The sequence below is a fragment of the Haliotis rufescens genome, unplaced genomic scaffold (assembly GCF_023055435.1).
Source record: "Haliotis rufescens isolate VD_foot unplaced genomic scaffold, xgHalRufe1.0.p SCAF_28, whole genome shotgun sequence".
NCBI classification, from domain to species: Eukaryota; Metazoa; Mollusca; class Gastropoda; order Lepetellida; family Haliotidae; genus Haliotis; species Haliotis rufescens.
Window position 1 is genome coordinate 4,620,492 of NW_025963979.1, and position 23,108 is coordinate 4,643,599.

The 23,108-nt window shown below is 40.9% G+C and overlaps 1 protein-coding gene across 2 annotated transcripts; it reads left to right on the forward strand.

Moving 5' to 3' along the window:
- Positions 1-456: 456 nt before the first annotated feature.
- Positions 457-14,061, forward strand: LOC124140112. 2 transcript variants are annotated; one of them, XM_046507505.2, is made up of 2 exons: positions 457-544; positions 11,161-14,061. In XM_046507505.2, the coding sequence occupies exon 2, from the start codon at positions 11,203-11,205 to the stop codon at positions 12,223-12,225; it is 1,023 nt and encodes a 340-aa protein (XP_046363461.1). In that variant the 5' UTR covers positions 457-544; positions 11,161-11,202; the 3' UTR covers positions 12,226-14,061. The 2 variants fall into 2 exon arrangements, with proteins under 2 accessions (XP_046363461.1, XP_046363452.1); XM_046507496.2 differs by lacking the exon at positions 457-544 and adding an exon at positions 6,586-6,824.
- Positions 14,062-23,108: the final 9,047 nt, after the last annotated feature.

Below are 23,108 nucleotides of genomic sequence, written 5' to 3' on the forward strand. Positions count from 1 at the left end.
GCAAGTAACATCGACAGATGGCTGTACAAAATTCAACCCAAAATCCCCAGAAAGCCCCACTCATACTAACATGAAAGAATTGTTTAAGGCGCCCCAGACTCGGTCACCAAAACACACTATAACAAGGTATGGTCATCTTGTCATCAACCGGGATCCAATGCTCACTTGCTACTTGAATGAACATATGCACAGGAAAATAGAATAATAGCAATACAAAAACCAGAAAATGTTCTAAATACTGAAACCCCAATAGACACAACTCACAAACATTCAGATGAGCTTCCGCTTAACCACTTGATCAATTTCAACAACAATGGCATATTGACTACATGGTTTCACGTATCGTTGGTATCCATATTTCTATAGATTTTCTGTAGCTGGTAACAGCGTCCACACATGTCAGCAATAGCAGTTTAAATGCAGTTTGAAATTGCTGTACCATATATGGTAGCGGCTGTTACAGGTACTCGTCCCTGGCAAACATCGCCTCGCTAGATCTGCTGCTTTGGACTTCACTTGCTTTAGGACCGCAGTGTCACAGAAAGTGAGTTACTGTTTCCTATATGAGTTACTTGTTGAGTTACCTATGCCCACTGTGAGTATCAACTAGAAACAGGTTCTCCGCTTTAAATAATATAGACATACAGTTCCTATCGGGACTGCTGTATTGGGGGAACACAAGTCACCGAACATTCCGAGCAACGAGACACGCGATGCAACGACGCAAGACGATACACATACATGCATGCTGTTATTCATTTTTTTTAGTTTTATTATTCTACTATCAGAAGAGTTTCAACATTTCCAATTTACAGAAATATCACATTAGATATAATTCAATTCTATGTACGCTAATTGAGTATGTATATTCTTATTGCGCAGATACAGTAACGTTTGCAATAAGGCAACATTCAAGCATCTGCTGTGTGTGTAGTTATGAATATCGGGACCCTAGGCCTACTATCGAGGCTTACTGTAATGGGAACACGGCTGTTTAGAGATGTTTCCACTAGGCGTATCAGAAAGCTATAACCGTGTGTTCGAATCCCAGTACTATACCAAGATTATGGGTTTCACCAAAGTGGATAAGTCTAGGACACGCATTACCTCGGCCCTCCATCCGACTCCAATCTGATTGGCTGGGAAATAGCTGAAATACTGTTCAAAGCGGCGTCAAACCAAACTCACTTATTCATGCTATCTCTTTTGCTTAGAAGATTTTAAAATTGGTAAATTTAGAACGTTTTTCTAAATAATGTTTTTGCGATGTGCACATACGTGTATATTTAATACATCAACCGTCGTCGAATAACCGACAACCCCCTAAGCCACAGACTTATCTTCGGGCGCTTTGGCGTTATCGCACTTTGTTAAAATATTGAAAATATGCTGTAATAAATAAAAGCGCAACAATGTGGAAACGCGACGACGGTGATCAGTTGGACACTAAGTGTATGCATATGAAAACACGTTATCATCAATACACAGTATATGTAATATGAGCAAGGCAGTAACAATACCTCAGTTAGACACAGAAACAAGTGTAATCATTTTGTCATTCTATTTCAACACATGTGTATGTGTTCACACATTCTATTCGCTACTACAGCGATAGGACATATTGAGTGAATAGGCTTCGTTCCCCCAAATCACCAACTATGGTTTTATGTAAAAAAAAGCAAAAAACTATGGCGCACGTTGAAATGTGCCGACACTGCACAGGATCTACTCCTGACTACAAGTGCATTTAGGGATAGTTAATGAGATAAGTAAGGAAGAGAGAAGGGGTCATCTACTCATTTATTTTGTATCTTTATGTCTGCAAGTGTCTCAGGTAACACAGAAGCACGTCCGCGCAACGATTCATTATGGTGGCTGATTAGGGCCATCGCCATATATCGCTCTGAGAATTCCACGCGATTTCGTGACAAAACGATAGTATACATAGCGATATTATACGATGTAGCCAAAAGCGAAATAGCAATAAAACGCAACGACATGGGGATAGCACGGCGCGACATGGCGATAGCACGACACGACATGGCGATAGCACGACACGACATGGCGATAGCACGACACGACATGACGATAGCACGACACGACATGGCGATAGCACGACACGATATGGCGACAGCACGACACGACATGACGATAACACGATACGACATTGGATATGGTAACGCGATATGTCTAAATGGCGATTCGGCGACAAAGCGATATTCCTTTATGGCGCTATTGCTCAGTCGCCATTTGTGAAATATAAGGAAAGCGGATTCGTAGATTCATACTCAACATCTCATAATACGAGAGCGGGAAGTAAGTGAGATAAACGCACTCATCAGCACATGTACTGAATTAGCAAGCACGATCTACCGGCCTGTATCTAACTGTGGCTTAATTCTTGTAATTCCAAAACAAATTATTCCATCCTAGCTGCAAAATGTATTTATGTTATTCACTGCAGTCAAACACAGCTGTGTCGAACTTTGACGTGTCCAACTTGCGGTTGTCTCGAAGTAACAGTTTGGTCCCCGCGTATTCCTTTTATATTCATCATTTTCGGTTGTGTCGAACCTCGGATAACTCGAAATATTTACGTAGGTCCCTTCAACTTCGGCACATCGAAGTTTGACCGTAATTAGAAATGTGTAATTATTACCGAATCTTACAAATTAGGTCAATAGAATGCGCTGTTATGTTCTTGAAGCATTTCTTATTCGTAATGTAAAATCATACATAAGTTAACAGTTCAGTCGATTGTAAAATGCCAAATCCTCAAAAGAAGTTTGGGTGTGTGTTAAGTAAATCATTCTTTGCACATCCAAATGCTTGATAAGCGATGACATATTGCAACAGTGACACAGGACAACAGTGGACACGTGTCAAGTATGAAGACATTACATTGAAAATGACAATGTCAAGGACACGCGAACTCTGGCCGTAGGATTTTATCACAATCATTTTGAGTTACCACGGCACCTGGCGCCAGGTTTGTCCTACAGGTTTAGGAGAAACCCTCCACCTCATTACGCTGCCACAGTTATTTCTGTTGGCTCACCCATCAGTTCAGTACAGAATAAATCACTGTACTCAACGTTGTACTCATACTGTAAACATGGACAAAATATGGACAAGTTGTAGTTTTAAAAAATACGTTGGTGACTTATCAATAACAGAAAAAATGGCATTATAAAGGAAAACCCTGAAGAAGTTGTTTCATTTTATAAAAACGTATATTTTACAAGACGATAAGTGTGGCGTTCAACTACAAACAAGAAGATAAACTTGGTCAAATAATACACGTCAAATTGCATTGCCAAAACAAATTTAGTGAATATGTTAAAATGTCTTAGAGTTTTTGTCAATATTACATGTGATGTTTACTTTTAAATATTTGATAAAAAAATAAGCCGAATTCAATTGTATGGATCCGATATGTGGGGCCTGGAACATTTGGATGTTACTGAAAAGGTACATGTGCATGGAAAAAGATTTTGGTGTAAAATCTAGCACACAAAACTCAAGGGGACATGGTTATTATGGTAGGGTTCTCTTGTATCTCTATAGTTCTTTAAGGTTATGAAAATCTGGGACGGTGAGAAGATGGCATTCGCTTGCACGGCGTCCACGTGTCATGAGACAACTTCCTGCACGTCATTTGAATCAGAGTCAGTAGGGTATTGAACGTTATACTCGACGTGGGGCTAATGTCATGTTTTCTGACGAATCGAAGTTCACTCACTACTTCCAAGGCCGAAGGAATCGAGTTTGGAGACGTTCCAATGAGCGTTTTATGGTCGTTAACGCCTTACCGCATGACCGTTTTGGGGGTGGGTCCAAAATGGTATGCCCCACTCATGGTGCCATTTGCACAAAGTGATGGGCAAGTTTCATTTTTCAAGATGATAACGCACATGCTCATCGTGACAGGAATGTGACCCAATTCCTACAACAGCAAAACATATAAGTCACTGAGTCCTGACCTTTCCGTCGTTGAACCACTCTCAATAAACTCAATGAATGTTATCGTCCCTGTTTTGCAACCGATCCATCGACACCGACGCTTGCGTTGGAGCCGTACCTTACAACCTTGGAATTTGAGAAACAGGACTACGTGAATTCGGAGGCGGTAGTTTCATGGTGTGGGGGGCCATATCCTACACCACGAGATCTGACTTGGTTGTGGTTCAGGGAAATTTGACAGCAAATTGCTACATGAATCAAATTCTTCAACCTCACCTTCTTCCAATTATTGACCGCCAGAGGGAGCTGTTTCAACAGGACAACGCTCCACCGCACACAGCTCGTGTCACGGTAGATTACCTCCATAACGCCAACACCAACGGCTTGCCCTGGCCGTCGAGATCTCAACCCAATCGAACACCACTGGGAGGAACTCGATGGACGTGTACGTCAACGTCAGAACACGCCGCAGACACTCCCACAACTGACCAACTCGTTACAAGCAGAATGGCGCAGAATTCCGCAGGAGATGCACAGCCGTGATTGCTGCCCGGGGCGGTCACACGAGATACTGAGTTCAGCGCAACCTTGTGGCCTTATGTGACATGACGATGAACAGATTTCAATGCCTTTGTACAACGCCAACATATGACTATCAAGCTCCAAAATTTCATATTTGTATCTATGATATTGAATTAAATATATCGACTTTATTAGGTACAATAAATCTCCTAAAAATCTACCTGTGCGTTTCTTCTTTTGAAGAGTGTACATCATACTGGCTACATAATGGTATAAAACAAATCTACTACTGTTTTTCATGATACATGCGCTTTAAAAGATATGTTTGCCCAAAATGGCATGGTTCCTTATCCAGCTAAATACTACACTATATTAAAAACTACTGTTGTAGCAGAACCGCATATTTTTAATGTATTATTACGTAAGTTTCGAATAACTATTTCCCGCTTACGTTGTAGCGGACAAGATTTATTGAAGATAAGATAAGATAAAATAAGATAATGCTCTGCTTTTCTACCCGTAAAAGCGTATAACAAGGATATACAAATTAAGAGAGGTCATCTAAAATTCTACCAGCTAGAAAGCTTTTGCCTCCTAAGTTTTTATTTTATTTTTAGTTTGGTTTTGTTCTGCTTCGAGAGGGGTCTGCACCAGTAGTGAATACAGGTATACTGATTATAACGGATTTAATACGTGTCCAACAAAAGACAGAACAGTGAATATTAAAAGTTTTCAGTTTTCTTAAAACGTGAAGACGTGATTGACACTTATTATAAACAGCTTCCGTATTTCGTGAGGAGATCAGTTTGTTGTCAATGATAGTTCCCAGGTATTTGTAGTCTCCTACAACCTCCACCGTATCACCGCTAGTAGTCAATGTTTTTTTTTATTTCTTCCTTCGAAAGTCGACCGTAACAAACACATACCTTTGATTGCAAAATGTGAGTGGCGGGTGCTACCGTCAAAGCAGGACATGCTTGCATTTTTGGCGAGCACCTGCTGTCATCACTGATTCTATCAGCTAATCACGTAGTGTTCGAGATTCCATGATATTGTAATGCGCATGCGCGAGTCAGTGCAAACCGCCTTTTTAGTGAGTGCAGACGCATCTTAGAGTTGGGACAATTTTCAACTCATCTGCTATCAAACAGTGTATAATTACACTGTACTGTCATAGTATCTTGACACAGTACAGTTATTATTATACACTTGCTACTGAGTAAGCGGATAATAAACTCGAAACTTTCCACAAGTCAAAACAAATTGAGGTCGTGTTGAAAAGTCCCCGTCCTGTCGACGCGGGTGTGTCTAAGTCCTCTAAAGGGAAACAAAAAGCCACTAAATCCCCTAAACCGTCAACATCGACGGCTTCTGCCACTTCCCAAGCAGATCATACTTCCCCTCTTCCTCATGCGCCCGATGTTTCAGGGACATTGCTTGCCGAATTTCGCAAGATGAACGAACGCATGGAAAAGATGATGTCTGATTTTGAAGGCAGAATTGACACCCTTACACAAGATTACGCTCACGACGACGATCAGACTTTTATATAATTATGAGGATGAGGATGAGGATTATATTCCGCCAAGTCAGGCACATACTGCAAATTCTACTGTTGACATAGCAACAGAACTACTCAGTGGGGAGGAAGTCGTGCATGGCCATGACGAAATCAGGGCCTATCCTTTCGGGTTAGAAGTTGTAAACCTCATCAGATACACTCTGCCGATTACTACGGCTGATGGGGACCTAATTGACCCCAAACTGAACTGAATTGGTTAATCATGTATTCACTACCAAGTTGGATGACCCTGTCATCGCACAGAAACTAAAAAACGACCATAGCGGTGACAAATACACTGAACAGTTTAATTGCTCACAAGCAAGAGGTGCCAGGCACTTTGTTCAGAGATATTGTTTCCAAGTTGAGTGACTCACGATTTGGGCTTATATCCATAGAGAAATATACCTCAAAAGGAAGGAACTGATAAAACCACAGTTGAATGATCATTATCATGCACTGTGTACCCCACGTGACCCGACAAGATTATCTATTCAGGGAGAGTGTGGCCAAACACTTGAAAGCTATGTCAACTCGACTTGGCCACAAGGCTACGAGCTATAGACTTAGAAGTGGCCGTGGTTGGCATAGATATCAACCCTATCCATATGGTGGTAATAGTTGGGCGAGAGGCAGAGGCATAGGCAGATACTTCCATGGTACACCTTTTTAAGGGAACGGCAGAGGCCGCTGGAACAAGTTCTCCGAAAAAAGAGGAGGGGGGAAGTCGGCCAAGCAATAGATGGCTGTACACAGACAACAGATGATAGCCAGGTAGGTGAGTACCTTGCTATGTCTGACTGCTCAAATGTTGATTTTATGGCTGGTCGATTATCTTAATGTTTACACGAGTGGGAGAAACTAACAAAGTATCCTTTTATATTGAATGTCATAGAGGGTCTCAGAATTGTTTTTCTTTATAGAAAAGCAAAACAATTGTTTGAACCTCATCAAATTAGATTTACAGGAAAGTGCTATCATTAGTGACGACATTCAAACCTTACTCAAACAAAATGTTATTGAACCAGCAGAGGAGACTGCTGATCAGTTTCAAATATTTTTATTAGAAAGAAGAGTAGTGGAAAATACAGACTAGTATCAAATTTGAAACAGCTCAATGCATATGCTCAATATCACCATTTTATAATGGAAAGCTTGCAGAATGTGTTGGACATGATCACTTCAAATGTCTACATGGCATCCGTAGATTTGACAAATGCCTACTACTCAGTTGATTTCCCTGTTGCACACAAAACGTATCTCAGATTTACATGTATGCCGAATGGCTTAGCTTGTGCCCCTCGTGTATTCACTAAGATACTGAAACCAGTCTATTCCTATCTCAGGTGTCAAGGTAATCAATGCCTCGGATATATTGACGATTCTTTCACTCAAGCAACAGAAAAAGAAGACTGTTCAGTTACAGTATGTGAAATGTCAAGAGCCTTCAGTTCACTTGGCTTTACAGTTAATATTGAGAAATCTGTTTTAGAACCATCCACTAGGATAAAATTTCTTGGTTTCCACATTGACTCATAAAAATGACAGTGGCTTTACCAGACGACAAAGCTCAGGTTATCAAAACTTAAAGCAATTTAGTATTGACTCGGCAACAATGCTCTGTAAGGAGAGTGGCTCAGTTACTAGGTCTATATGTAAGCACATTCCATGCTGTCAATTTCGGACCACTGCGTTACAGACAATTAGACAGGGAAAAAACAGAGACACTTCAAGATAATTATGGTGACTTGATACGATGGTGGTATTATCAGAGGATGCTAAGCAGGAAATAAAATGGTGGAAGGACAATGCCATGGGTGCTGAGAAACACATTACAACTTCCTCCGAGCCAGATATTGAAATTAGTACTGATGCTAGTCTATTAGGATGGGGGGGGGGGGGGGGGGGGCTTGTAAAAACAAGAAGTCTATAGGAGGGCGTTGGTCACTCCAGGAGAAGCAGCTCCATATTAATGCTTTGGAAATGAAAACTGTCTATCTAGACCTTCAAGCTTTCACCCTGACTGAGTCCTTTGAAGGAAAACATAAAAGGTTTATAATGATCTTACAAGGGAAATTTGGTTTTGGTGTATAGAACATAGAGTGTGGTTGACAGTGGCTCATGTGCCGGAACTGACAAATGTTGAAGCTGACAGGGCATCAAGAAATCTTTCTGAGCAAACTGAGTGGTATTTGGACATAACGGTGTTTCAAAAAATTCGGCGTGAATCCAGCCATAGATATGTTTGCTTCGCGTTTAAACACAAAGCTTCCACGTTTTGTCAGTTGGCGGCCAGAGCCTGAAGCCGAAGCTGTAGATGCTTTCAGTTTGTCATGGTCAAAAGAGCTAAGAGGCATTTCTTCAGACGCAACCAGTGTCATCCTCAGTTCGTGGCGTTCCGGCACCAGGAAGCAGTACGCTACATATATCCGGAAATGAAGACTCTTTTGTTGTGAAAAGAAAATTGATTTTACTGGACCACATCTAGGGCAGGTGTTGGACTTTTTTATGCGTTTATTGAACCAAAAACTTTGTTAAAGTTCTATCCACACAGCACGATGTGAGTTATCAACATTTATTGAATTGGACAACAGACCTTGTGGATCACACCTTGCAGTGTGTCGGTTTCTTAAGGGTATTTTCGAGATGGTGCCACCAAAACAACGTTATACAGAGATGTGGAGTATGACAGATGTTTTGCGTTTTGTTCAGAAGCTTACACCGCTGAAAGATTTATCTTTAAACGATTTGGCCATCAAGTTAGTAATGTTGCCTTCATTAGTGCCTGCCCAGAGAGGTCAGACCTTACACTTGTTAGATATAGGTCTTATGGCAAGGAGTCAGGATGATACTTTGTTTACATTTCATATTGACAAACTAGTCAAGCAGTCTGATCCAGGTAGATTACCTGAACCAGTTGAAGTCAGGGCCTCTTCCTATGACGAGTCACTTTGCCCACTGAAAACTTTGAAGTGTTACCTCAGCGGAACTGAGCGCATCAGAGGATCGGTTACACAACTATTTATAACTTACATTAGGCCCCGCAACGCAGTGTCAAGGGACACACTGGCGAGATCGACAAAACTCGGACTTCATAAGTCTGGTATGGACATTCAGGTATTTAAAGCCCATAGTGTTCGTGCTGCCTCAACCTCTGCAGCGAGGTGTGCATCTGTACCCATTTCAAACATTTTGGAAAAGGCTGAGGACAGAGGTCTGTGAATCGGCAGTGTTGGACACTGTGAATGAGTAAATATTGCGGGTTGGAAAGGTGGCAGGACTTGTCAGCCAATGCAATGTACCTTTAAGTCAGTGAACACAATTCTTATGTGTGAGTTATGATGTTTACTTTGCCAAGGGTAGTTCACCTTCACTACCACTGTATTTGAGAACAATACATTTAACAAGTAAACTCTTTTGAATATTGCCATTCTTATTTTATATTTGGAATAAACGTTTCATCGTATGGTGTATTCCCAGCTCATACGAGTGTATATCAGTCTTTGAAATCTCATGGAATCTCGAACATTACGTGATTAGCTGATAGAATCTAAAAGTTAAACGAGACTTACCTGTAAGTTGAAGGTTGACTGTGGTCTTTAGTAATATAGAGATTACATGCCTTGGAAATTGTGCTCTTTGACATATCTGGAATATCCTGGCTGCAGTCGACCTCATTTCTCCTGCTTTGTGACAACCCTTATTTTACATTGCAGAATAACCCTTCAAGTAACAATGTTTACATAAAAGGTTACGGATCAACACTTATTGTAATTTATTTTTTCAATCAGGGTTAAAGTCACAGATAATTTATTTTTTTATGTTTAGGGTTATCACCGTGAAATAATACTTAGCGACAGTCATGAGACTTCACAGGTTGAATTGATCGTTACACATTGCCTGGATGTGCAAGCGACTAATAATGGTTAGGTTCCCTCTCTACAACAACCACCTGGTTGCTGTATGCAGGTTTTATATAAGGGGTTATGACTTCTCATTCCTTTAGCGATTTCTATCAAACTTACTGTAGTACAAAAATGTACGTTACGATACTCTACAAGGAAGCCTCATTTCCGTTGCTATCGGGAAAAAAAAGATAACGGAGGCCTCTGATTGGTTAAATTGTAGACATTGTCTGATTGCGATTGATATGTATGTGTTATGGAACCCCAACCACAATGCTATAAGTTCTGAGAAAATTTAGTTACTATGGTCGTTGAATGGTTAAAACTGAAACACTTGCATTTGTTGAGATTTTGGGTTATGGGCTGATAACCTAAAACAATCAAACTTTTTTTATTAGTTGTCAGCTACATATTACTTGTATACAAAATCTTATGTTTTGTGAAGATTGTACTTAAAAGTATAAGGATTAATTTGGATGGTGGATTTTGGTTATTGGAGTGACAACGAACATAACAAAGTGTAGGCTTATCATTAACCGTTTGGCGGTCTTTTGAGAGTATACTATATCTTTGGTTGTCACACCATAACCTAATCCACCATCCAAGTCTTAGAAATGACGTCACAATAGAACACCACACGGCTGGATTGTGTGGTTATCCAGGAAAAGTCGCATCGTTGTATTCAATTGTACAAAATGAAGGGTTTTGTCGGTCATCTTGTTGGTTGAGATTTACGCCAAATATGTGCCCTTTCGAATTAGGAATGACAGTAATTGATTATCGTGAGTGTATATTATGCATTAAATGTTGTGCATATAAAATAATAATAAATAAAAAGCAATTTTGAGATGTTCCAGTCAAAGAAAATCACTAAGTAAAACAATACTTTTTTGTAAAAGTTACGACGTCCCCAATAAAATTATTACGGTAAAAAGTAAGGATACGAGATCCGTCGTTTAATGCGTAAACGCAACCGTAAACATGGTCCGGGTCGATGACTTGGTTGATTGAACCTAACTGTCATTGTAACCCGACAGCATGGAGCGTCGGACTTAATATAAATCACTGACTTGACTACTGCAGATTCGATTATTTACAGGCCGATGTCATATAGCTCAAATATTGCCGAGGGCGACGTTAAGAAAAATCAAACAATCAAACCCTACATGAGCGACATTATGTGAATTATTTTTTTTATCTATGTTTCAGATTTGCTCTTGAAACCTTAGACGAAATCGCCTTGAACCCACAATGTCATACTTGCGTCAGTTGGCTCTGGTCACCATCGGTGCCGCCATCATGTTGATCTTTGAGCACGTCACCCTACCCTACTTTTCATATACGATCATTGATAAGAGCATGTTGGAATCCTCGAAGAACATTCAAAGTCCGCGCAAATCTCCAAAGGATATACATACCAACGCTCGTGCTAGTCTTGGTAAAACTAAAGTCTATAGATTCAATGGCAGTCACATCCAGCAACTTCCTGAGTTTTGCACGTGGACTGTTCACGTTGACTGTGTTCCCTTAAAGACGCCATCTGGAGAGACGCCAATCCATATACACGATTTAGCGGTTGACAAGTGGGTGTCCAAAGAATTAAAATATAATGGAGTATGGGAATCTAACAACATCAAGCTTATTTTGTCAGAATTGGAAAAAGACCCCGAGCTTGGTTTCATGGACCTAGGATCCCATGTTGGCGCCTTCTCCCTGTCTGTGGCCAAGTTCGGGAGGAAGGTGGTATCCGTGGATCCGCTCATAGAGAATGTCCAGCGACTTTGTAAGTCCATCCAAAAGGGGGGATTTACAGACAGGATGACAATTTTGTTCAATCCTCTAGGCGCAGACCATTCTTTCGTGAATTTCAAGCCTATTTCAGACAATCTTGGGGGGACAAGCGTTATTGCTTCGTCTGGGTCTTCTTCCACATCACCTTGCGATGAACCAGCTAATTCTTACACTATAACACTTGATGATACATTACCATACCTTCCATTCAAGAAAGCAGTTTTAAAAATGGACATACAAGAGTATGAATATTATGCACTCAGTGGTGCTGGCAGATTTTTCAAGGAGATCGAAGTTCCAGCAATTCTAATGGAATGGGTCCTCATGAAATCAGACATCAATGGTAAAAATCTGGTAGATTTATTATCAAATTGGAATTATTCTGCATACGAGCCAATTATTGGAGGCAAGAAACTCGACATAAATCAATTCTTGAGTTGGCCGTATGATGTGCTATGGAAGAAGGCGAAGCTTGAGCAGTAAGACACCAGGACATACCATCATTTTTTTTCAAATTGTTCATGAATTTGATTATTATATTATACAACTTTGCTATCAATGACTTTTCGGTGTCAGTCTGTGGTTGACTCCCGTGTAGTACGGTGTGTCAGTCTGTGGTTGACTCCCGTGTAGTACAATGTGTCAGTCCGTGGTTAACTCCCGTGTTGCACAATGTGTCAGTCTGTGGTTGACTCCCGTGTATTACAATGAGTCAGTCTGTGGTTGACTCCCATATAGTAGAATGTGTCAGTATGTCGTCGACTCCCGTGTATTACAATGTGTCAGTCTGTGGTCGACTCCCGTGTATTACAATGTGTCAGTCTGTGGTCGACTCCCGTCTATTACAATGTGTCAGTCTGTGGTCGACTCCCGTGTATTACAATGTGTCAGTCTGTGGTCGACTCCCGTGTAGTACAATATGTCAGTCTGTAGTCGACTCCCGTGTAGTGCAATGTGTCAGTCTGTAGTCGACTCCCATTTAGTACAATGTGTCAGTCTTTGGTTGACTCACGTTTAGTACAATGTGTCAGTCTGTGGTCGACTCCCGTGTATTACAATGTGTCAGTCTGTGGTCGACTCCCGTGTAGTACAATGTGTCAGTCTGTAGTCGACTCCCGTGTAATGCAATGTGTCAGTCTGTAGTCGACTCCCATTTAGTACAATGTGTCAGTCTTTGGTTGACTCACGTTTAGTACAATGTGTCAGTCTGTGGTCGACTCCCATATAGTACAATGTGTCAGTCTGTGGTTGGCTCCCGTGTAGTACAATGTGTCAGTCTTTGGTTGACTCACGTTTAGTACAATGTGTCAGTCTGTGGTCGACTCCCATATAGTACAATGTGTCAGTCTGTTGTTGACTCCCGTGTATTACAATGTGTCAGTCTGTGGTTGACTCCTGTGTAGTACAAAGTGTCAGTCTGTAGTCGACTCCCATTTAGTACAATGTGTCAGTCTTTGGTTGACTCCCATTTAGTACAATGTGTCAGTCTGTGGTCGACTCCCGTGTATTACAATGTGTCAGTCTGTGGTTGACTCCCGTGTAGTGCAATGTGTCAGTCTGTGGTTGACTCCCGTGTAGTGCAATGTGTCAGTCTGTGGTCGACTCCCGTGTATTACAATGTGTCAGTCTGTAGTCGACTCCCGTGTAGTGCAATGTGTCAGTCTGTGGTCGACTCCGTGTAGTACAATGCATCAGTATGTGGTTGACTCCGTGTAGTACAATGCATCAGTATGTGGTTGACTCCCATAAAGTACAATGTGTCAGTCTGTGGTTGACTCCCATATAGTACACTGTGTCAGTCTGTGGTTGACTCCCATAAAGTACAATGTGTCAGTATGTGGTCGACTCCCATATAGTACAATTAGACTAAATGTGTCAGTCTGTGGTCGACTTCCGTGTAGTACAATGTGTCAGTATGTGGTCGACTCCCATATAGTACAATGTGTCAGTCTGTGGTTGACTCCCGTTTAGTACAATGTGTCAGTCTGTGGTTGACTGCCATATAGTTCAATGTGTCAGTCTGTGGTTGACTCCCGTTTAGTACAATGTGTCAGTCTGTGGTTAACTCCCCTGTGGTACAATGTGTCAGTCTGTGGTCGTCTCCCATTTAGTACAATGTGTCAGTCTTTGGTTGACTCCCGTTTAGTACAATGTGTCAGTCTGTGGTCGACTCCCATTTAGTACAATGTGTCAGTCTTTGGTTGACTCCCGTGTAGTGCAATGTGTCTGTCTGAGGTCGACTCCCATATAGTACAATGTGTCAGTCTGTGGTCGACTCCCGTGTAGTGCAATGTGTCAGTCTGTGGTCGACTCCCGTGTAGTGCAATGTGTCAGTCTGTGGTTGACTCCCGTGTAGTGCAATGTGTCAGTCTGTGGTCGACTCCCGTGTATTACAATGTGTCAGTCTGTAGTCGACTCCCGTGTAGTGCAATGTGTCAGTCTGTGGTCGACTCCGTGTAGTACAATGCATCAGTATGTGGTTGACTCCGTGTAGTACAATGCATCAGTATGTGGTTGACTCCCATAAAGTACAATGTGTCAGTCTGTGGTTGACTCCCATATAGTACACTGTGTCAGTCTGTGGTTGACTCCCATAAAGTACAATGTGTCAGTATGTGGTCGACTCCCATATAGTACAATTAGACTAAATGTGTCAGTCTGTGGTCGACTTCCGTGTAGAATAATGTGTCAGTATGTGGTCGACTCCCATATAGTACAATGTGTCAGTCTGTGGTTGACTCCCGTTTAGTACAATGTGTCAGTCTGTGGTTGACTGCCATATAGTTCAATGTGTCAGTCTGTGGTTGACTCCCGTTTAGTACAATGTGTCAGTCTGTGGTTAACTCCCCTGTGGTACAATGTGTCAGTCTGTGGTCGTCTCCCATTTAGTACAATGTGTCAGTCTTTGGTTGACTCCCGTTTAGTACAATGTGTCAGTCTGTGGTCGACTCCCATTTAGTACAATGTGTCAGTCTTTGGTTGACTCCCGTGTAGTGCAATGTGTCTGTCTGAGGTCGACTCCCATATAGTACAATGTGTCAGTCTGTGGTCGACTCCCGTGTAGTGCAATGTGTCAGTCTGTGGTCGACTCCGTGTAGTACAATACATCAGTATGTGGTCGACTCCCATATAGTACAATGTGTCAGTCTGTGGTCGACACCCGTTTAGTACAATGTGTCAGTCTGTGGTCGACTCCCATATAGTAGAATGTGTCAGTCTGTGGTCGACTCCCATTTAGTACAATGTGTCAGTCTTTGGTTGACTCCCGTGTATTACAATGTGTCAGTCTGTGGTTGACTCCCGTGTAGTACAAAGTGTCAGTGTGTAGTCGACTCCCGTTTAGTACAAAGTGTCAGTCTGTAGTCGACTCCCGTTTAGTACAATGTGTCAGTCTGTGGTTGATTCCCGTGTGGTACAATGTGTCAGTCTGTGGTCGACTCCCGTGTAGTACAATGTGTCAGTCTGTGGTCGACTCCCTTGTAGTACAATGTGTCAGTCTGTGGTCGACTTCCGTTTAGTACAATGTGTCAGTCTGTGGTCGACTCCAATAAAGTTCAATGTGTCAGTCTGTGGTTGACTCCCGTTTAGTACAATGTGTCAGTCTGTGGTTGACTCCCATATACTTCAATGTGTCAGTCTGTGGTTGACTCCCGTTTAGTACAATGTGTCAGTCTGTGGTTGACTCCCGTTTAGTACAATGTGTCAGTCTGTGGTTAACTCCCCTGTGGCACAATGTGTCAGTCTGTGGTCGTCTCCCGTGTAGTACAATGTGTCAGTCTGTGGTCGACTCCCGTTTAGTATAATGTGTAAGTCTGGTTGACTCCCGTGTAGTACAAGGTGTCAGTCTGTGGTTGACTCCAGTGTAATACAATGTGTCAGTCTGTGGTTGACTCCCATATAGTACAAAGTATCAGTATGTGGTCGACTCCCATATAGTACACTGTGTCAGTCTGTGGTCGACTCCCGTTTAGTACAATGTGTCAGTCTGTGGTTGACTCCTGTGTAGAACAATGTGTCAGTATATGGTCGACTCCCGTTTAGTACAACGTGTCAGTCTGTGGTCGACTCCCGTTTAGTTCAATGTGTCAGTCTGTGGTCGACTCCCATATAGTATAATGTGTCAGTCTGGTTGACTCCCATATAGTACAATGTGTCAGTCTGTGGTTGACTCCCGTGTAGTACAATGTGTCACTCTGTGGTTGACTCCCGTTTAGTACAATGTGTCAGTCTGTAGTTGACTCCCATATAGTACAATGTGTCAGTCTGTGGTCGACTCCCGCAAGGTACAGTGTGTCAGTCCGTGGTTGACTCTCGTGTAGAACAATGTGTCAGTCTGTGCTCGACACCCGCATGGAACAAGGTGTCAGTCTGTGGTTGACTCCCGTGTAGTACAATATGTCAGTCTTTGGTTGACTCCCATATAGTACAATGTGTCAGTCTGTAGTTGACTCCCATATAGTACAATGTGTCAGTCTGTGGTCGACTCCCGCAAGGTACAATGTGTCAGTCTGTGGTCGACTCCCGCAAGGTACAGTGTGTCAGTCCGTGGTTGACTCCCGTGTAGAACAATATGCAAGTCTGTGTCCGACTCCATTATGGTACAATGTGTCAGTCTGTGTCCGACTCCATTATGGTACAATGTGTCAGTCTGTGGTCGACTCCCGTATGGTATAATATGCAAGTCTTTGCTCGACTCACGCATGTTACAATGTGTCAGTCTGTGGTTGACTCCCGTATGGTACAATGTGTAAGACCTACTCCTGGTGACCCGCACCGGTGTATGACTTTTTTAGGACATAAAGACACTCACTCATACACATGATTTATTTTGGAATTAATGTGTCACAATTTCATATAATTCATGGCACTGAAGCAAACACATACAACATGTTTTAATAGTGATCGCAACAAATCAATTATAGCTCCATCACTTTAAATGTCTACACCCGAACCAATCTCGGCATGTAACTACACGTCAGACATAGGAACGAACTAAATACAAGTACAAATGCTTGGTTGCCATCGTATCCCAGTTGTGTAGATGATGCTCGTAATATCAATCACTGGACCGTCTGGTCCTGACTGGATTATTTACAGACTGCCGTCATAGAGCTGGAACATTGATGATTGCGGCGTTAAACAACAAACAAAGCAGTTCTTTCTTCTCTCACAGGTTTCCAGCCCACTAGAATATTCTTTTAAGACGCACGCACGCACGCTCACATACATTCCCCACCAATCGTGAATATATCTGTCAGGACGCATTGTTCCTCTGTATGGTGTGTTACAACCCTTAATGTAAAAATTACTCTTAATGTAAAAATGTTTACATTAAGGGTTACGCGTTAACTCTTCATATAAAAAAAATTACATTAAGAGTAACAACCCGCAACCCTTAATGTAAAATTATTTTTTTTACATTAAGGATTAATATCGTACATATCGCCCCTTAATGTAAAATATTCTTATAAACAAAGTTTGATTAGAAATATAGGATACTTTTTGCTATTTTCACGATTTTTATTGTTTTTTGCTCGGTTTCTTGCAATTATTCGTTATAAGCGACAACGTGAGAAACTGACTTTGCTCAGATCTAAGAACAAGAGGGGCTATTATAAGAATGGCAGGCTCGTTATTGAGGACATGCCAGCTTCTACTCTGGAAGGTAATGAACATCAGTTGCGATCGGCTCCATTCGCAGATCGCGACTCGAGTGGACCATCGTCAACTGTGGAACAGGAGCGGGTGCTGCCGTCAAGGTCGAAGGTTATGCAAAAGCATATCTTACATTGCAAGGAATATAGAAGATTTAACCAACAAACTGTCCGACATTGGCTTTGTTTCTTTTGTATCTGAAAATTGTATTTGAAACATAGTCAATAGAAAATTACTTTAATGACATTTTTTGTTTACCAGCCACAAAGGTCCAAGTTCGGAAGGTATTCGGGAGGAATACTTTTGATAAAATATTCACTGGTAAGATATGTTATTGATGTTCGACAGAGAACATGTTATTACTATTCTGTTGGATAAAAGTATGTTTGGTTTCAGTAGACATACATTGTGTGTATTTACATATATCCAACCGGAGAGATCGACCTGGTATGATAACAAAGTTAGACAAAATGGGATAGAGATTTTGCTGGGTTTTTTTTATTGAGTACCCAGCTGTTTTTATCATTGTATTTGGATTTGTTTGTTTGTTTGTTTGTTGTTTAACGCCGCACTCAGTAATATTCCAGCTATATGACGGCGGTCTGTAAATAATCGAGTCTGGACCAGACAATCCAGTGGTCGACACCATGAGCATCGATCCACGCATTTGGGATATGATGACATGCATCAACCAAGTCAGCGAGTCTGACCACCCGATCCCGTTAGTTGCATCTTACGACAAGCATAGTCGCTCTTTAAGGCAAGAATGGGTTGCTGAAGACCTATTCTACCCCGGATCTTCACGGGTCCATTGTACATGAACAGTAGAACCGGTGTGACGCGGGACTATGTGGAGAACAATGTTATTCACCATGTTGAAAGTAATAATTACTTAGTATATTTCTTGACACAATTTGAGATGGAAAGATATTCATGTGATCAATTACTAAATAACTTTGGAAAAACTCTTTTGGAAATGTGTTCAATGTTCAATGTGTTCAATTGTGAATGGAAGATTTGGAACTGACTCACATCGGTGACTGTATATTTATTGGGCTTTTAGTGAGTGAGTTGGGTTAAACGCCGCTTTTAACAGTATTCGGTAACACCCACGAGCACGGGTATGGCGCTGACAAACCTAGCTACATAATCGGGGCGAACCGGGATTCGAACCCACAATCATAGGTTTGCTGGCGTGCCCAAGGGACGCAACTCTGCACAGCGAATCGCGGCGCCTTAGACGACTGGGCCACCCGTGCCGCTTATTGGCCATTTAGGGTGTAGTGTGATAGATAATGGTTTAGCATCGAGTGACATGTTCCCCGATGGTGATGAATGTCTCGGTGCCATTATTTAAATGCGTTCAGAAGAAACTAAAGATTACTTATACCTGATTAAGTAATACAAAGTTTACAATGAATACAGAAAACTGTGTGGAATCAAGAAAGCCCAGTTTGCACAATGTAAAAGGTGTGACCTAGAAAATGCAGAAGCGGTAGACTCTAAACGTTTCTGGGACATCATGAAGTGTGTGTCTGGACGGCCGCAACGACCCAACCCTATTGATATACAAGACTAGGGGGACTATTTCTCGTCGCCGAATTCTGAACCAATGGGTATTCAGGATAATCTTGGTGAGGTGGAGGACATAGTGACATGTCAAGGTTATGTGACAATTGACATATTAGAATCCCCAATCACCAGATCCGAACTTTTTGAAACATAAGAAATCAGCTGGCCTTGACGACATCTATGGAAGCCATTGTACACCCATGGTTTGAGTGCTAAAATGGGTAAAATGTTATAATCCATGTACAGTAATGTAAAGGCTTGTGTTCGTTCAAACATAGTATCTGGTATATTTATTGCTTCATGGGTGTGAGGCAAGGGTGTATGCTTTGTCCCTTTTTGTCTTCAGTTTTTTTTATAAACGAATTGGTTACTGAAATGGAACAAAATTGTCGTTTTGATGTTAAGTTACATACGGAATTTATTTATATTTTTCTACTTCTATTTGCGGAAGACCTTATTGTGTTTGGCAACACTGTCAACAACGTTCAAATGAAGTTGGATATTTTGCATGATGACTGTTGTAAATGGGAAATGCCAGTCAATCTATCGAAAACAAAAATAGTTGTTTTTCAAAAATAGGGGAAGTTTATCACGTTATGAAAAAATGGTATTATGATGGAAATGCGTATGAAGTAGTTACTGGACACAGTTACCTTGGCTTGTATTGTAGCAATAGATTACTGAAGTCGAATACTTAAATAATATTGCAATTCAGGCAAGACAGGTGTTCGTGGTCCTGTTAATTAGTATACATTCCTTGAAACCATCCTCGCCGCACTTTTACTTCAAATGTTTTGATACAAAGATAACACCAATACTTTTATACGGGGCAGAAATTTGGGGGTTCAGTGACTTAGAACCGAGTCTGGCAGATGTTCTATTCAGTCGCTCGCTGTTTTGAAATGTGTCAAATATTGGCTGTCTCTTTATAATATGCAGGAATCTCGTTGATCCCAAAAAACTGTTACAATATGCTGCAGTTGTACGATGAACAAGACCACGTAAATTGGGTAACGACACTTAAAGCTTTTATTTTCAGATTAGGATTTGGTGATATCTGGTATTTTCAAACATGTGGTAATAAAACCGCATTTTTAAATATGTTACGTCAGCGGTTGAAACTTTTTTACAGGTTTGGCATAGTGATCACAGTTAAAAACACCCATTTCATGTGAGAACTATTTGAGTAGTATAACTGGAAAAAAAAATCAGGACCACATTCACTTGTTTTCGGCTCAGGCAAAGTATTTACATCTTTCCAAATATTCTGAAGTTTAGTACACTTCTGTCATCGCAAGACCCTATTATCAATATGAATACAGAAAAGTACTTGTTTTATGCCAATGCTGTAAGAACACAAATACTCCAACTTTGATAATATGCAATTATGTTAAAAGTGCTTTTTCAAAAAAATGCAAAGGAATGTGTTGTATTTTATACTGTTTGCACCTAAATTGTATTTCGTTTGTACAAAAAAGCCCGTGGCCAACAAGTGCTGAATAAAGTGAAGACTAATTATTCGTAATAGAATATATTCTTCCTTCAACTGTGCGCGTTTTCTCAGGAACAAGAAAAAGTAGAGCCATGGAGCTTGTGTAAGTGCACTGCATCTTTCATATTCCAACAACCTGGTCGTTATTTACAGGTTTTCTTTATGGGTCATAACTGACGATTTTGATAAATCTTGGTACAAAGGTGTATCTAGGGACACTATACAATATAACTTTATTTATGTTACTACCTTGCTTCCATGGAAACGGAAAGGACGCCTGCAGAGCTGATTAATCCATATTCAAAGATTTCGTTCAAATTTGGTATTTAGATACAATGTATTTCAGGACTCAGCCGAATAGGTTTTCTTATCATCATGGCAATATAACTGCGGCATCTGATTGGTCGAAAGTTAGTTGTTCGATTTCGTTAAAAGGGATATTTAGATATATTTTTGCACACAAAGCACATTTTATTACAATACCAACGGAATGGAGTCCTCTGATTGGTCGAAATTTAGATAGCTAAACCTATTTAAGAATATTTTACCGTACTAATAAGTGCTCTTTATGAAACAAGGTGTGGATGATCAGCACAACATACAGCAATATAACCTCATTCAGAAATCCAAGATGGCCTCACAGTCGCCATATTGTAATTTACAGATCTCAAGCATCTAAATGAGTAACTATCTATTTATGAAGTTCTTTTGAAAACGTGAATATCATTTCATTAGATTATTAGTCCATTGTACCCCCGCAACGAAGTTATATAATGGAATCAGCGTGTCAGCCCGTCTGTCGGTCTGTCCGCAGAAAATAACTTTCCGAATAATTCCTTCCAAACTAATTGACTGATTTCAATTAAACTTTGTACACGCGGTCATTTCAACACGTTGTTGGACACACCAATTTGTTTTTTTCATTTGGGCGGAGTTATTGCCTTTTATTACTTCGTCATTTCAATTTGTCTGGACAACTACTAAACTACTACATCGATTTTTTTCAGATATGTATACGTAGGTGTAGGTGTTCCCCATAGGACAGTTCTAGTTAGCCCCATTTTTATCCATACATGCAAGATGTCCGAGAAGCTTATGTGACGTATTGCCATCCGTCTTTGTACGGCATGCGTCATCCGTCATACGAAATCTAGTCACAATCCAATACGATTTATTCATAAAATATGTCGAAAAATAGCATTTACAGCCCACCTGATACAAAGTTCCGTGGTGAGCTTATGTCAGCTCCCACAGAAGATCGAATGGTCGGTTCCTAACTGACATGAAATACTCTACAGGCCGTATGCCTAATGTTCTTTTTCGCTATTTTCAATCAACAATGGTCTTACTACAAGATATGCTAAACTGCTACAGAAACTTCATATCCGAAAAATATAACTGTTAAGTGGCTATATTTGACTCGGCACGGTACTTGGGAAACCTACGGTTTGTTATTTTAACCAAACGCCATTGCATTGGAATTCCTGTAGTTTGTAATTACAACATTTGATTCTGGTGTGTGCTTAACTGTCATATCCGTAATACTGCAACAAAATGTCCATCATTTTATGCCTAAAACTCTGTTAATGGACAACCCACCATCATCTACTACTTGGTCTGATCAGCTTGGGATGAGTCCTCCTTTCCGTCGTTACGGTATTAGGATAGTAACGAGGTTACCTTGCAGAGTATCGACAAATAACCTTTGTAAAACAGTAAGTTTGATAAAAATCGGTTATGAAGCCTGAATATAACAACCAGGTGGTCGTTGTAGAGTAGGAATCGAAAAATGATTAGTCATTTGCACATCTAGACAAAGTAACGATCAATTAAATCTGCGAAGTTTCATGAAAGTTAGATAAGTATTATTTCATAGTGAAAACCCTTAATGTAAAAAAATATTATCTATCACTTCAACCCTTAATGTAAAAAAAATTACATTGAGAGTATTTGTTACATTTAGAGTTGTAACAAGGGTGAATATTTTTACATTAAGAGACTCAGTAATTTTTACATTAAGGGTCGTAACAAGAGTTAACTCGTAACCCTTAATGCTTCGTTTGTTGTTTAACGCAGCACTCGACAATATTACAGCTAAATGACGGAGGTCTGTAAATATTCGAGTCTAGACCAGACAATCCCGTACATGACCTCATGAGCATCGATCCACGCAATTGCAATACTATGACATGCATCAACCAAGTGAGCGAGCCTGACCATCCGATCCCGTTAGTCGCCAGTTAGGACATGCATGGGTTGCTGAAGACCCGGATCTTCAAGGTCGACAACAATTGACTGACAAGAAAGCTGCAAAAAACAACAGATAGTGAGTAAATATTGTTTAAAGCCACAGTCAGCAATATTCAAGCGATATATCACGGCGGTCTGTAAATAATCCAGTCAGTTCCTGCTTCGTCCTTCGTGGTTGGTATCATGACGTTGCTTTCATCTCTTGTCCTGTGTGGGGCTACTAATCTGTATCACTAGAATTGATTGGTTGGTTGGTTTGTTGTTTAACGCCGCACTCAGCAATATTCCAGCTATATGACGGCGGTCTGTAAATAATCGAGTCTGGACCAGACAATCCAGTGATTAATATCATAAGCATCGATCCATGCAATTGGGATCGATGACATGCATCAACCAA

Bases quoted from the DNA above. Each gene is read 5' to 3' on its own strand.
- LOC124140112 (XM_046507505.2), top strand. From the start codon at position 11,203: ATGTCATACTTGCGTCAGTTGGCTCTGGTCACCATCGGTGCCGCCATC.